Consider the following 13,196-nt stretch of genomic DNA (forward strand, 5'->3'; position numbering starts at 1 on the left):
ATCCTGGTGCTTCTCTAAAACTTTGTTATTGTCCTCTGTAAGAGCCATTGTGGCACCCACTTATCACAGGTCTTTGGCCATGGTCAGGAGCAATAAGAAGTCCCCCTCAGGGGCACTACATCCTAGATTGAGTGACTAGTCAGCCTTACCAATTCTTGCATAATACCTGCCAGCCACCCAACTGAGAACTCCATCACTGAAAAGAATTTCACTAATTTCCTTCTGAAGTAAATCTGCAATGTACCAAAGGATGTGTGGGGTTGCAGAATTCTTGAGGTCAAAGGTCAATATGAAAGCTCACATTTCCTCAAGAGTATTTTTGTCAATAAACAGCCTTGATTTAAAAAAGAATGAGACGATGACAACCAAAGGGTTACCATTAAGGGCATCATGGTCTAGGAGATAGAGGACCAGCTTTGGTACTTGGAAGATTCACTTTAAATCTTGTTTTTGACCAATACTGACTGTTTGATCCTGGGTAGGTCATTTAATCTCTTGGTGCCCAAGCAACTCACAAAGACATTACATTATAAATAAGTTGCCATTCTGTATGAGTAGAAGGTGTTTCCACAGTGGAGTTCAATATACCAATGAAAGCGCAGGCCTAGACCTCCTCCTTCCCACTCATGGCCAAAAAAATTATGATTATGTACCTTCCTTTAGGGTAAGTTGTACCAACAATATGTCTCCCTAATGCTACCCCACACCTCTACGACATCACCCTAGTGACACGGCAACCTCGTAGTAGCTACAATCACTAAGAACTTTTCTAACACCATGTTCTTCCACCCAACCCCAATAATTTACTCTCCACTAGACTGACCCCTCACTTTCCTGACAGCCAGAAAGCCAAAGCAGGGTTCTCTCTAACCAGCATATCTCAACATCTTCAGCTTTTAATTGACTTAAGACATTTGAGAGCAAGATGGTTCTGTCCCTTTCTAAAGGAGTAGAGGTGAGAAGGAAACATTTCTTCCACTGAGCACATCTATGGTATGCAAAAGAAAAAAAAATTCTCCTGGGTGACTTCTTGGAGGATAAAAAATTGTCCAGAGTCCTGAAGATTTAGCAAGTAAAAGTAGGGGAGAAAAAAAGAAATGAGCACTCAGACCATTTGAAGCATTCAATCCTTCATTTTTCTTTAATAAAACATTCTTGATAAAGAGCCAAGTAAATTGTCTTCATCCTACCTTGGGTACCACTTTTTTCTTCAAGTGACATTTGATATTGCTATTCTCCTGGAACCTCCAAAGTATCCATTGACAATTAGGCACCATCCTCATTGCTCTTGGGCCAAGCCTCCCACCCTTCTACCTTGGACTAGATTGGGCTGGGACATCTCCCTCATCCCACCTGGATCATCAGAAGACTTCAGGCTTCCAATGTTGATGATGCATCTGAGTGTAGCCACCAAGACCCTTTGGCACCTGGCTGAGACTATTTTGGCTTGCACCCTGGGCACCCCATACCTTGGACTCCTACAAATATTTGTGAAGGTTCATTCCTCTGGGGCTACTTGCATCTAAGGTCACTACGTGCCCCCTGAAGAAAGGGGTAGAGAGTAAAACAGGAAGAAGTCAATCCCTGGAGTTCATATAATCTGGTCTAATCCAACCCCACCATACCCAAGACCCCAGGCCATCTCAGGACCCATCCATAGGCTGTCTGGAGGATGAGTTTCTAAGCCTTGAAGAAAACTCTGCCCCTTCAGTTAGGGTTGGAGAAACACCTCCCCAGGAAAATCGATGCTGTCAGGGGTCTACTGTCCAAGCAATTAGATCAACTATAACCCCTGCCCATCTCCCACCCTCCCCCCATCACACACATGCACACAAGCCCCAGTTGTGAAGACTTCCTGAGTCTCAGCCCCGTCCATTAAGGCTCCTTCTTGATACTGTGCGCAGCGGCAAGAACTACGTGGCCGCCACCTCTGTGGACACGATGGTGTTTAAGCAGGTGCTGCTTCTGGCTGAAGCCCTTGCCACAGTCAGCACACAGGTAGGGCCGCTCGCCCGTGTGGTTCCGCTGGTGCCGAGTCAAGTTGGGCTTTTGGCTGAAGCAACGGCCACAATCCGGGCAAGGGTAGGGCCGCTCGCCCGTGTGAATCCGCTGGTGGATGGTGAGTGCCGACCACCAGGTGAAGCTCTTCCCACATTCATTGCAGATGAACTGCCGCTGCTCCGCAGGGCCAGATGCGGGCACCCCTCCGGCCACCTGGGCCATGCCCACCGGGCCTCGGCCCCAGCGTGGCTCCCTGCCCAGCGAGACAGCGTCGTCCCCCTGCAGGACCTGCGACACCGGGGGCGGCTGCAGGGGGAAGCCCAGGGCATACTCTGCGGGCGGCACGAGCCCCGACCCTGCTTCCACGCCAGCCACCGCCACCACCATCCGGCCCCGGAGGGCCGCCCCGTGGAGCAGCTGGGCCGCGGCGTGGGCCCTCTGGTGAGCCCGCAGGGCCGCCCGGCTGGGGCAGCTCTCCCCGCAGCCCGGGCATAGGGAAGCCTTGTCCCCCGCTCGGTGCGTGCGCTGGTGCTTGAGCAGATGCTGCTTCTGCCGGAAGCCGCGGCCACAGTCGGGGCACAGGTGGGGCCGCTCGCCCGTGTGGTTCCGAAGGTGGCGGGTCAGATTGGGCTTCTGGCTGAAGCGCCGCCCGCACTCTGGACAGGCATAGGGCTGCTCCCCTGTATGGATCCGCTGGTGAATGTTCAGCGAGGACCACCACGTGAAGCTCTTCCCGCACTCGTTACAAATGAACTGGCGCTGCTCCCCTGAGCCAGCGGCAGAGGCCCGGGCCTTGGGGGCTGGCCCGGCCTTCCACCCTCTGCCGGCCTCTACCCAGGGGCAGCCCGGCAATTCTCGGGAAGCCGAGGAGGGTCGGCGGGTCTTCCGGGTCACCTTGTCTTTAAGGAGCTTCTGGAGCTCAGCCCGGGCCAGCTGGCGGTCACGAGTGTGGGTCCGCTGGTGGACACGGAGGGCAACTTTGTGGCGGAAACGTCGCTCACATTCAGGACAAGGGTGGATGGCAGGACGAGAATGAGTCTTCTGGTGTTTGAGCAGGTGCTGCTTCTGGCTGAAGCGCCTCTCGCACTCAGAGCAGTGGAAGGGTCGCTCGCCCGTGTGGTGCCTCTGGTGCCTGACCAGGTTCGGCTTCTGGCTGAAGCTCTTGCCACACTTGCCGCAGTGATAAGGCTTCTCTCCTGTGTGAGTGCGCTGGTGGATATTCAGGGATGACCACCAACTAAACCTCTTCCCACAGTCCGGGCATGCAAAGTGTCCCTCACCTCCCGGAAGCTGTGGGCCAAGAGGTGCTGGGACTGCTGTGGACCCCACCATCCACTGAGTGGAGGGGATCCGCCCTGGGCCTTGGGCCTCTTCCCACCCTCCTGGGATTCGAGCCTTCCCCAAAGCCTGGCGAAGTGGATGACTCAGAGGATGCTGGAAGATGTTTTCCTTGTCTTTCTCTGGCAGAATGGAGGGGACCTCCAAAGTCTGGGAGAGCCATTCCTGCTTCTCCCACTTGATCTTCACCATGAGGCTGCTGTCACCTGCTGAAAAGGGGCAGATAGGAAAAATGATTCTCAGGACCTAATTCTGGAAAAGAAGAGGGAAAGCTTGACGTAGAAAGGAGAGGGAGAATAAAAGACATAAGAATGAGACAGAAAGGTAGCAGAGAGAGATTGTAGTGAACTGAAGGAAAAGAAAAAGGAAAGGAAACTGAGTATAGAGGAGAAAATGAGGAAGAAGAGAGAAAGGAAAGTGGGAACTGAGTAATGAGAATGCGAAAGAATGGAGGAATGAAGAAATAAGACAAAGGTTGAAGAAAAGGGAGAATGAAAGAAAAAAGAAGAGTGAAGAGGAAAAAGGAGAAAGTTGAAGCTCGCAAAGACAGAAGGAAAAATGAGATTCAGGTCTTGAGTTCAAACCCCTGTGTTGCAGTGTGTCTCTTGTATTAGCCCTTTCCTATTTTGCCTTAGTGCTCACTTTGTGAATTCAGAAAGGTTAAGAAGGGATACAAAAGGAATGTGTGGAACTTTTTAAAAAACACACTTCATATGATTAAATGTGATAGACTTTGCTACTAACAGCAATACAATGATCCAGAACAATTCTGAGAGACTTATGAGAAAGAATGCCATCCACCTCCAGAGAAAGAACTGTTGGATTGGAATGCAGATGAAAGCATATGATTTATCACTTGTTTATTTGGATATGTTTTAGGGTTTAGGTTTTATAAGATTATTAACATACAAAAATAATACAGAAACATGTTTTGTATGATAATACATGTATAACCCAGGTTGAATTGCTTGCCAGCTCTGGGAGGGGGGAGAGAAGAAGGAAAGGAGACAACATGAATCATATAACTTCAGAAAACTCAGGAAAATTTGTTATTAAAATAAAAAACTTTTAAAATAAAAAATAAAATTTAAAAACCACACCTCAGTCTATCGGTCCATAAAAAGGTTTAACAACAAAACCCCTACCCTCAGCCAATCTCTTCTCCTTACTTCCTGTGTCACCAGGGAAAATAGCTCAGATTCAGAGTGGTATCACTGTATAGTTTTCATGGCTCTGCTCACTTTGCCCTGAATCAATTCATAGAATGAGTGGACTTCAAGAAGTCCTTCTTCATTGGTCTCGAGACTTTCTTGAATTCTTTCTTGATTCTCACCTTTATTCTGTGTAGGAGGAAAGGCAAGTGACCCCTTTCCATCTGTCTATATGAGTACAATGCTGGATATCTAAGTGCTGGTCAGGTAGGATGATGGTGGGTTTGAGAAGTCTCCTCTCTGCCTAGCAGTGGCATACCTACTCAGAAGGCCTTCAGGAGACTGGTTTAACACTTCTTTAAGAAATAATTGCTTTCCTAGTAAAACTTTGGCTACCCATAACTGGGAAGTGAGTCAGTTGGAGGGTCCTATATTCTCTGCCATTGAAGATGTCTGAGTAGATATGAGAACCACTTTTCAGGCTGATGGAGAAAGGATTCCTGTTTCAAGTAAGGATTCCTCTAGAGGAAATCTAAGGTCTGTTCCAACTCTGAGACTCCGGGATTCTTTTTCATGATTCTGCTGTGGTAACCCCATTCTACAGAAAAGTCAAAAGTGAGGCACTGAGAGTTTAAGTGATTTACTCATTATATCTAGAACCCAGACTTCCCCAGATTGCCTTTTCCAATATTTGTTGTCTATATCAAATACACGACACAGATTCTCCTGAAAACCTAAGAATAATAGAAAGGAGCGGCAGGGTTTGTAAAAAAAAAAAACTTTTTATTCATAGGTTCGTGGGATGTTAAAGCTGGACAGCACATTAAAAACATGTAGCTCAACCCCTTTATTTTACCAATGAGGAAACTACCCCAGAGCTATGAAGTGATTTTCCTGTGGTTACATAGCTAGTTAGTATGAGACAGGGCATGAACCAGGACTCCAAATACCCAAGTCCAGTACTCTTTAAACCAGCTAAGCAAGGGAAAAGAATGTTTATAGTTTAGTTTGTATAAACTGGGTATATATGACATAATACATAAGCTGTAGTTTATAGTTTTAAGCATGTTGGTGGTATCCTATGTGCCCAACACTCATTCGATGTGATGTGTCATAGAGTATCACTCTACTACTACCTTCTGGGTCTGGTGCCCAATTTTCTTTTGCTTAGGTCCATTATTTAAGGGTTACTTGAATAGGGAAGGACTTCTTAAGAATAGGTAATGTGCTCTTGGGGCTGTGAGGAAATCTATACTTTCTGCACTCTGGGGTAAGAGGTGCAGAGAAGGGGGAACAGTGACCTAACCTCTTTCCCCAAAGAAACTCTGTCAAAGGTCCCAGCCTCCTAGGGGTGAATCAGGCCTGCTTTGTGAAGGCCCTTTGATGTAGCTCTAATCTCTGTAGGGCATTAAATTCATTCTCCTACCCCATACCATAAGGAAGGCAAGATCAGGCAACACAGTAAGCATCAGGCTGAAAGAGGGCTGAACAGAGAGTTACGGAACAGGGGAATAAGAAAGACAAGAGGAAAACAAATCTGAGTGGGTGTCAAGGGTCCAGCTTTTGCTTATTTCTTTACTTACCTGAACAAGAACTCAGAGGAAAATCTTTGTCTTTAGATGCCTCTTGAGTCATTACCACAAGTTCTGACCTCTGTTCTTTAATGTGAGGGTCACAGGACCAGGAAAGTTGGATGGCCTATGAGGGAAGAAATGATGAGTTTTAAAACTCACCACCATAATGACATCTTACATGTGCATGCTGTATCATTTGACCCTTTTCAAGAGGCTTTCATAACCCTGTAATCCTCTTGATAAAGGTTTACTGAAAATTGATTATCATCATAAATTCACAGCATCCTTAAAAAGAAGGCAAGACTTTCCACATCCCTGTTTGGGGTTTTCTTTGCAGAGATAGATAGCTACCAAATCTGCAAATGACTCAAAGCTAACAAACAAACAACTTAAAGAGATCTTATAGGCTAAAAAGTTGGGCCAAATCTAATAAGATGAAATTTAATTAAAATAAATGTAAAGATTTTTACTTTGGTTCAACACAAATTCAGAAGTACAAATTGGAGAAATTTGACAAATTTGGAAAAGACTTGGGTTCTTTGGGTTCACTGATAAGTCAACAGTATGACAAAGCAGCCCAAAGGGAACCCTCAGCTGTACAGACAAAGGCATGGTGTTCAAAACAATGAATAGGTCCACTATATTTTGCCCTGGTTATTCCACATCTAGTATCATGGAAAGTTCCAAGTGTCACATTTTAAGAAATTAACACTGGAGAGCATCCAGGGAAAGGCAACCAAGATGGTAAAAGGTCTTTAAGAACACCTAAAGAAAAAAAGGACATTTATTCTGGAAAGAAGTCTTCAGGAGGTCATTATAAGTTATAAAAAATAAATGACAGCATACACTACTTTTTAAAAATCCTTATTTTTTGTCTTAGAATCAATACTGTGTAATGGTTCCAAGGCAGAAGAGTGGTAAAGCCTAAGCAAAAAGGGTTAAATTACTTTCCCAAAGTCACACAGCTATGACGTGTCTGAGGCCACATTTGAATCTGGATTGGCTCTATATCCACTGAGTCACCTAGCTGCCCCTGACATATATAGATTGTCAGACACAGCAATGTATTAATTGGTTTTGTGGAATATTTTTTCCTTTTCCTTTTTTTAAATCTTTGTTCAATTTGTGGGAGAGATAGGAAATGATATATTTGGAAATGAAAAACAGAAGGTATCAATAAAAACATTTAAATCAAAGATCCTGCTACTTTATTGAAGTCAACAATGATTTCAGTTATTTTTCTTCACTGATGATTTTCAGAGAAAACAACACATCATCAGCAAATAGGGACATGTTAGTCTCCTTTTTGCCTGTCTTTCTGCCTTGAATATTTTTTTTCTTGTCTTACTACTCTTTTGAGTACATCTAGAACTGTGTTGAATAACAATGTAGAAAAGGGAAATACAAATTCTGGTATTAGATAAGGACAGGATAGGAACTGGTTTTAGATACATGCTTTTTAATCATAAAAGGGGTCCAATATGCTTATGCTTGGCATGATTTTTAGCATAAGTGAATGTTGTCCTTTGTCAAAGTATTTTTTTAATCTGTATTTTCTGATATAGTCATTATATTTTGGATGTTTTGTTGTGTTGCTTCCTAATCATGAAAGATCCTTGCATCTACAGGATAAATACAACTTGATTATGGCGAATATTTTGGGGGAATATATTACTGTAGTCTTTCCTGTCAGAATTTTACCTAAATTTTTGAATATGTATTCATGAATAAAATTGATCTATAGTTCTTTACTTTATTCTTCCCTGATTTATGCATTAGGGCTATATTTGCCCCATAAAAGGATGTTGACAATGTTTTTCCCTTAATTTTTGAGGCTTACTCATGTAGTTTAGGTATTAATTATTCTTTAAAAGACTGATAGAATTTACCTATAAATCCATCTTTCCTTTTGGAAGTTAACTTTAGAGCTAGTTCAGTTTCCTTTTCTGAAAAAGCTCAACCTGGTATTATGTTAATTGAGGCATTTTATACATTTTGTTGCTAAATTTCTCTTTAAAATTTTCAGTTCAGCTAGTATAAAACTATCAATAATAAGATCCTGATAATTTATTTTATTTCTTCTGCTTATTGTGATTTCGCTTTGTTCATTTTTTATATTCATTTTATTTTCTTTCCTCTTCCTCTTAATCAGATTAGCTAAAGATTTGTCATTTTATTAATCTTTTTATATAAAATTCCTTATCTTCTGACTTAGAATCAGTTTTATCACAGAAGACCACTAAGGGCTCATTGCTTGAACTCCTAATTTCCTAATAACAGGGCTAGGCAATTGGGTTAAGTTACCTGCCCAGGGTCACACAGCTAGGAGGAAGTATCTAAAGCCAAATTTGAATCCAGGTCCTCCTGACTCCAGGCCTGGCTCTCTATCCACTGTGCTATCAAACTGCCCCTTTATTAGTCTTTTTAAAGAACCAATGATTAATTTTATCAGTTCTATAGTTTTGGAAAGGTTTTTTTGGTTTGGTTTTCTAATTATCTGTTTCTCCTTTAATTTTCAAAATGTCTTCTTTTGTGCTTTTTGGGTTTATTTGTTAATTAAATTTTTAAAATCTGTTTTAGGAATTTGAATATATTTTATCTTAGGAATATGAATATATTTTGTCCTCTGGGTTTCTTTAGCTGAATCCCAGAATATTTTTGTATGATTCTAATCATTAATATTCTCTTTCATAATTATTGCTATTTGTTCTTTAACCTATTCATTATTCAAGATACCATTATTAAGTCTTTAACCTAAGTAAAGTAAAATCTGGACAAATGGTTTTTGTAAAGACTTTGAGAAATATATGTTCCTTAATTTCCCCATACAGAAGTTGCAACAAATCAGAACTGAATTCTTCATAAGTTTGTGTAGGTCTGGCTATTCTGCAAGACAATTTGGAACTATCTCTGAAAGCGCCTATACTGTTTTATGTCCTTTGACTCAGGGATAGCACTATTAGGCCTACAGACCAAAGACATCATAGAAAAAAAGACCCATATGTATAGCAGCTCTTTTTGTTATAGCAAAGAATTAGAACCTAAAGGATTCCTATCAACTGGAAAATGGCTGAAGAAGATATTATGTATGAATATAATAAAATATTGTTGAATTGTTAAAAATCATGAAAGGGACAGTATCAGAGAAACCTTGGAAAATTTGTATGAACTAATATAAAGTAAGCAAAATCAGAAGAACAACTTATATAATAGCATTGTCATTATATAATAGCAAAACTAAACAAAAGGAAACAAAAAACAACTTTTGACTTAAAAACTTTGAATGGAATGACCAACCACAATTCTGGAGACCAGATGAAGAAGCACAAAGTCTTTGGGTTTATTTGTTAATTAAATTTTTAAAATCTGTTTTCTGTTTTCCTATTTGATTAAAGGTATTTTAATCCTTTAAACAAAGTCCACCTCTTGACAAAGAAATTATGGAATCAAAGTGCAAAACGTGACATGTTTTCTTTCTTTTATAAACCCTTACTTTCTGTCTTAGTACTGATTGAAAGGCAGAAGAGCAGTAAGGGGTAGGCAGCTGGGGTAAGTGACTTGCCTAGACACAGGAAGGAAGTATCTGAAATCAAATTTGAACCCAGGACCTCTTCAGGCTTGACTCTCTATCCACTGAGCCATCTAGATGCCCTAAGATACACATTTTCAAACACAGCCAAAGGAAATTTGTTTTGTTTGACTCTACATATTTGTTACAAAGGGTTGAGTTTTTCTTTTTCTCTTTTTTTTCCAATTCATGGAAGAGAAAGGTAGGAGGGAGAGGGGAATTAGCAGTAGGATCCAAAAAAGAAAAAAGGGGTCAATGGAGCAATTTTTTAATGCACAAAAGAAAACATAAGGAAGGTCAGGAGGAAAAATAGAAAAGCACAGCTTTAAAAGTTACATGCTGAATTTATTATTTACATAAAAGAGAAAAAGGCTATATGGAGTAGAAATTCCATTTCATGGGCTATTTTCTTTTTCTGTTCCATTTCAAATATGGAAATACTCAATTTACTTGATACTTGTTAAATTCAAAATAAAAATAAACATTTCTTTCCATCCCCACAATGCTATGAATTATTATGAAGGGGTTAGAGAGAGGTAATAAACAAACTTCTTCACCAAACCCCAAATGCTAGATAGAGCATCACCAAATCTTCCAAATTTTCAAAGTACCAGATGATCCAAAGGAAGCCCCACTTAGTCACATCACAGAGTTGGCTGGCCTATTCAGCTCATTCCCTCTCAAGGTATGAGTAAAGAAAGAGGCCCAAGAAGTTTAAATTTCTAGATGACAGGTGCATGAGTTATTCAGAGAAATGCTGCATGTGAAGGACCTAGACCTACCCCATGAAGACAAAATTTGTGAAAAATAATCATACCCTCCCCAAAATTGATGTTCCTCCAATCATGGGCTTCAGAATCTTCATTCATTGGGACTGCTTGAGGGAACTAACTTTGATCAGATTAGAAGTATAGTGAAAATAGGAAGCAAAAGAAAAAAGGATACAGGGATGATCCTGCAATCGAGGAAGTAGTGGTAGGAAGAATAAAAGTGATAAGGAGTTAGAAGAGATTCTATATACCAGAGACAAAAGTGGAAGGGAAGATCTGTATGTGTGTGTGTTCAATTGTATTTACATATTTATACACAAGCACCATACACATACAACATAGGATAGAGAGTAGAGATAGTGGAATCTGATGCTCCAGAGGGCCTTGCTGGCAATAAGAAATCCTCACTCCCTGAACCAGTCATGTTGCCCCACATAGCCACTTTGAGACAAGACATTTCACCCCCCATAGTTTGGTGGTTCCTTTTCCCTCCTCCTCTTCCTCTTGCTCTTCCTCCTTTTTCTACCTGGTCCCTACACATCTAGCAGTACTAATGCAATGACTTTCCTTAGCATGTTACTCAGCTGAAGCTGGATGCAACCCTGTGAGCTAGATCAGGCCAACAATCAGAGAATAAGGGCTCCTGAATTCTGGTTTTCCAAGGAAAATGTCTTTCAGGTCACAAAGGAAGGTGGCCCATAGTAATAGCCCAACTTGTCTCTGAATCACCTACTACCACAGTCCCCATTCTCCTCCCCAGCTTAATTCTCCTGTCCTCACACATCTTCCTAAACCCTCATCCATTGTACACAAGGCCTCTCCACAATGCCTAGGCCCACTCTATTATCCATGAACCCACTGGGCATATTATCCCTGTCCTCAGAATACAGCCCAGGCCTCCCACCCCATTCCATTCCCGGCACTTTTCCCTCTCAGGGAGGAGGCCTCAGACCAGGGGCCAGCTTCAAGGCAGCTGCCATGGAAACGCCTGGAGAAATCACAAAAGGGGGACTGTGGCAGGCACCATGCGCCAAGGCAGGAGGTGGGGGGGTGGGGAGACAAAGGGGTTTTATTTTCAGAAGAGGTGGCAGGGGCCAGGCACACGATAGGGCAATGAGGGCTGCTGGAGCGTGGCATGAGGGCATGGGGTTGGGAGTGGGGGCAGGGAAAGACTACTCATCTCCAAATTGGCCACTACAGGCCCCAGAAGTACAAGGAAATTAAATGTAGGAGGCCAGCAGGAAGTCTCTTCTCAGTCATACCCCTCTCTCTGATTTTGTTTCTCAGATTGGACCATATCCTTTCTCAGAGCCAACCTTTTCTTTTTCCCTGCCAAGATGCAGGCCACCAACAATGCCAGCCTATAGGGCAGATGTGGTTAGGATAGGATATTAGATCCAGTGTCCCATCTGTACCCTCAAATAAACAAACCAACCAAAAAAAGTACCAAGAGCTGTTATTCTCCATTGATAATGGACCTTTTTTCTCACCCTATTTTCAGACCCCAACCCCAAATTTCTGTTCTGCTATCTGGGAAAACTACCAGAGAGGATGTGATTATTTCTCTGGTTTGTCATCTCTCTCAACACACCTGAACTCCTCCCTCCAGCCATTCCCTTCACTTAGCAAGCTCTCTTTTCTCTGCCAATCCAGAATAAGGCATCTTTTGACAAGGCCCAGGTCTAACTAAGTCTTGCCTCCTCCAATAAAGCATCTTGGACTTAGCCAGTTCACCTTGATTCCTTTTCCCCAGAGATGGGCCCCTAAGAGATGCCTAACTGATATTATCTCTTTCAGTCTTAAAGCTCTGACTACAACCCAAAGTCCCTAAGTGAAAGGACCCCCCTTCCCCCCACATTTGTCATCGTGCATGGGACAAGGAAAAAGATGCCAAGGGGACTAAAGGTCACCTCTGGCCCTGATAAAGGGAGGAAAGAGGAAAGAAAGTTCAGATGGTTTGCTGGGAAGTGGGGTGGGTAGGAGAATAATAATGGACCTGGGCTTAGGCTGTATGGTGACTGGCTGCCACACCATCCACCTCGTGTGTGTTCATGCTCTTGGCCCCTGAGCTCTACTGCTCTGACCTGTCATTCCCAACAGCAACACCACATTCAAGGCTGCCTCAGTGGTCTGTCATTCTGGGGAAAACTGTGATTCCAGTTAGTACTGAATGAGTGTTAAACATACACACACACATATATACACACATACATACACAAATAGAGAACACATAACGAATAAAAACACAGCTCCTATACAACAGGAAAATGGGATAAGATTCGGCAGTGACCTAAGTGACCAAAGTGACCAGAGTCCAACCCTCTCACTTTACAGCTGAAGAAACTGAGGCCTGAGGAGGGGGAGTGGCTCGCCAAGGTCACACTAAAGCCGTCAGAGGCAGGGCCCGAATTCGAACCCATCTTCTGGCCCTGGCTAGTTCCGAATGCTAGGAGCTTGGAGACTCCACCTCGAGGGCTCTTTGCACTTGACACCACGCCACGCAGGAGGCAGGCTCGCAGAAACACACAGGGCCACGGCTCCCGCGGCCCCAAATGCTAACACAAGCACGCACGAGCACCAGACACACGCAGATCAGTCCACGCGCGCGTGCACGCCCCACAACAAGTCCCTGGGGAGCCCCCCGCGGTCACGTGCACACGAGTGACCATGCGAGGAGGGGGACGGGCAGTGCTGTTACCTGATCCGAATGGGTCAGGCCAGCGCCGGCGGGGGAGGGAGGGCGAGGCCGCCGAGGCTCGTCCGAGGGGAGAAGCTGCAGCCGTGGAATGAAGCC

At 43.3% G+C, this 13,196-nt stretch overlaps 1 protein-coding gene across 1 annotated transcript; it reads right to left on the reverse strand.

Moving 5' to 3' along the window:
* Positions 1-1,875: 1,875 nt before the first annotated feature.
* Positions 1,876-12,822, reverse strand: ZNF775 (zinc finger protein 775). The gene is made up of 3 exons (XM_044678967.1): positions 12,730-12,822; positions 6,074-6,188; positions 1,876-3,545 (listed from the first exon to the last, which is right to left on the reverse strand). The coding sequence occupies exons 1-3, from the start codon at positions 12,820-12,822 to the stop codon at positions 1,876-1,878; spliced, it is 1,878 nt and encodes a 625-aa protein (XP_044534902.1).
* Between the last annotated feature and the right edge of the window lie 374 nt (positions 12,823-13,196).

The sequence above is a fragment of the Gracilinanus agilis genome, chromosome 5 (assembly GCF_016433145.1).
Source record: "Gracilinanus agilis isolate LMUSP501 chromosome 5, AgileGrace, whole genome shotgun sequence".
NCBI classification, from domain to species: Eukaryota; Metazoa; Chordata; class Mammalia; order Didelphimorphia; family Didelphidae; genus Gracilinanus; species Gracilinanus agilis.

Excerpts from the sequence above, each read along its gene's own strand:
- ZNF775 (XM_044678967.1), bottom strand. The coding sequence starts at position 12,822 with ATGGGTTCGAATTCGGGCCCTGCCTCTGACGGCTTTAGTGTGACCTTG. Across the intron at positions 6,189-12,729 it reads TCAGTTTCTTCAGCTGTAAA|GCCATCCAACTTTCCTGGTC; the intron begins GTGAGAGGGTTG and ends CTTCCCTCATAG. Across the intron at positions 3,546-6,073 it reads TCCTCTGAGTTCTTGTTCAG|GTGACAGCAGCCTCATGGTG; the intron begins GTAAGTAAAGAA and ends CCTTTTCAGCAG.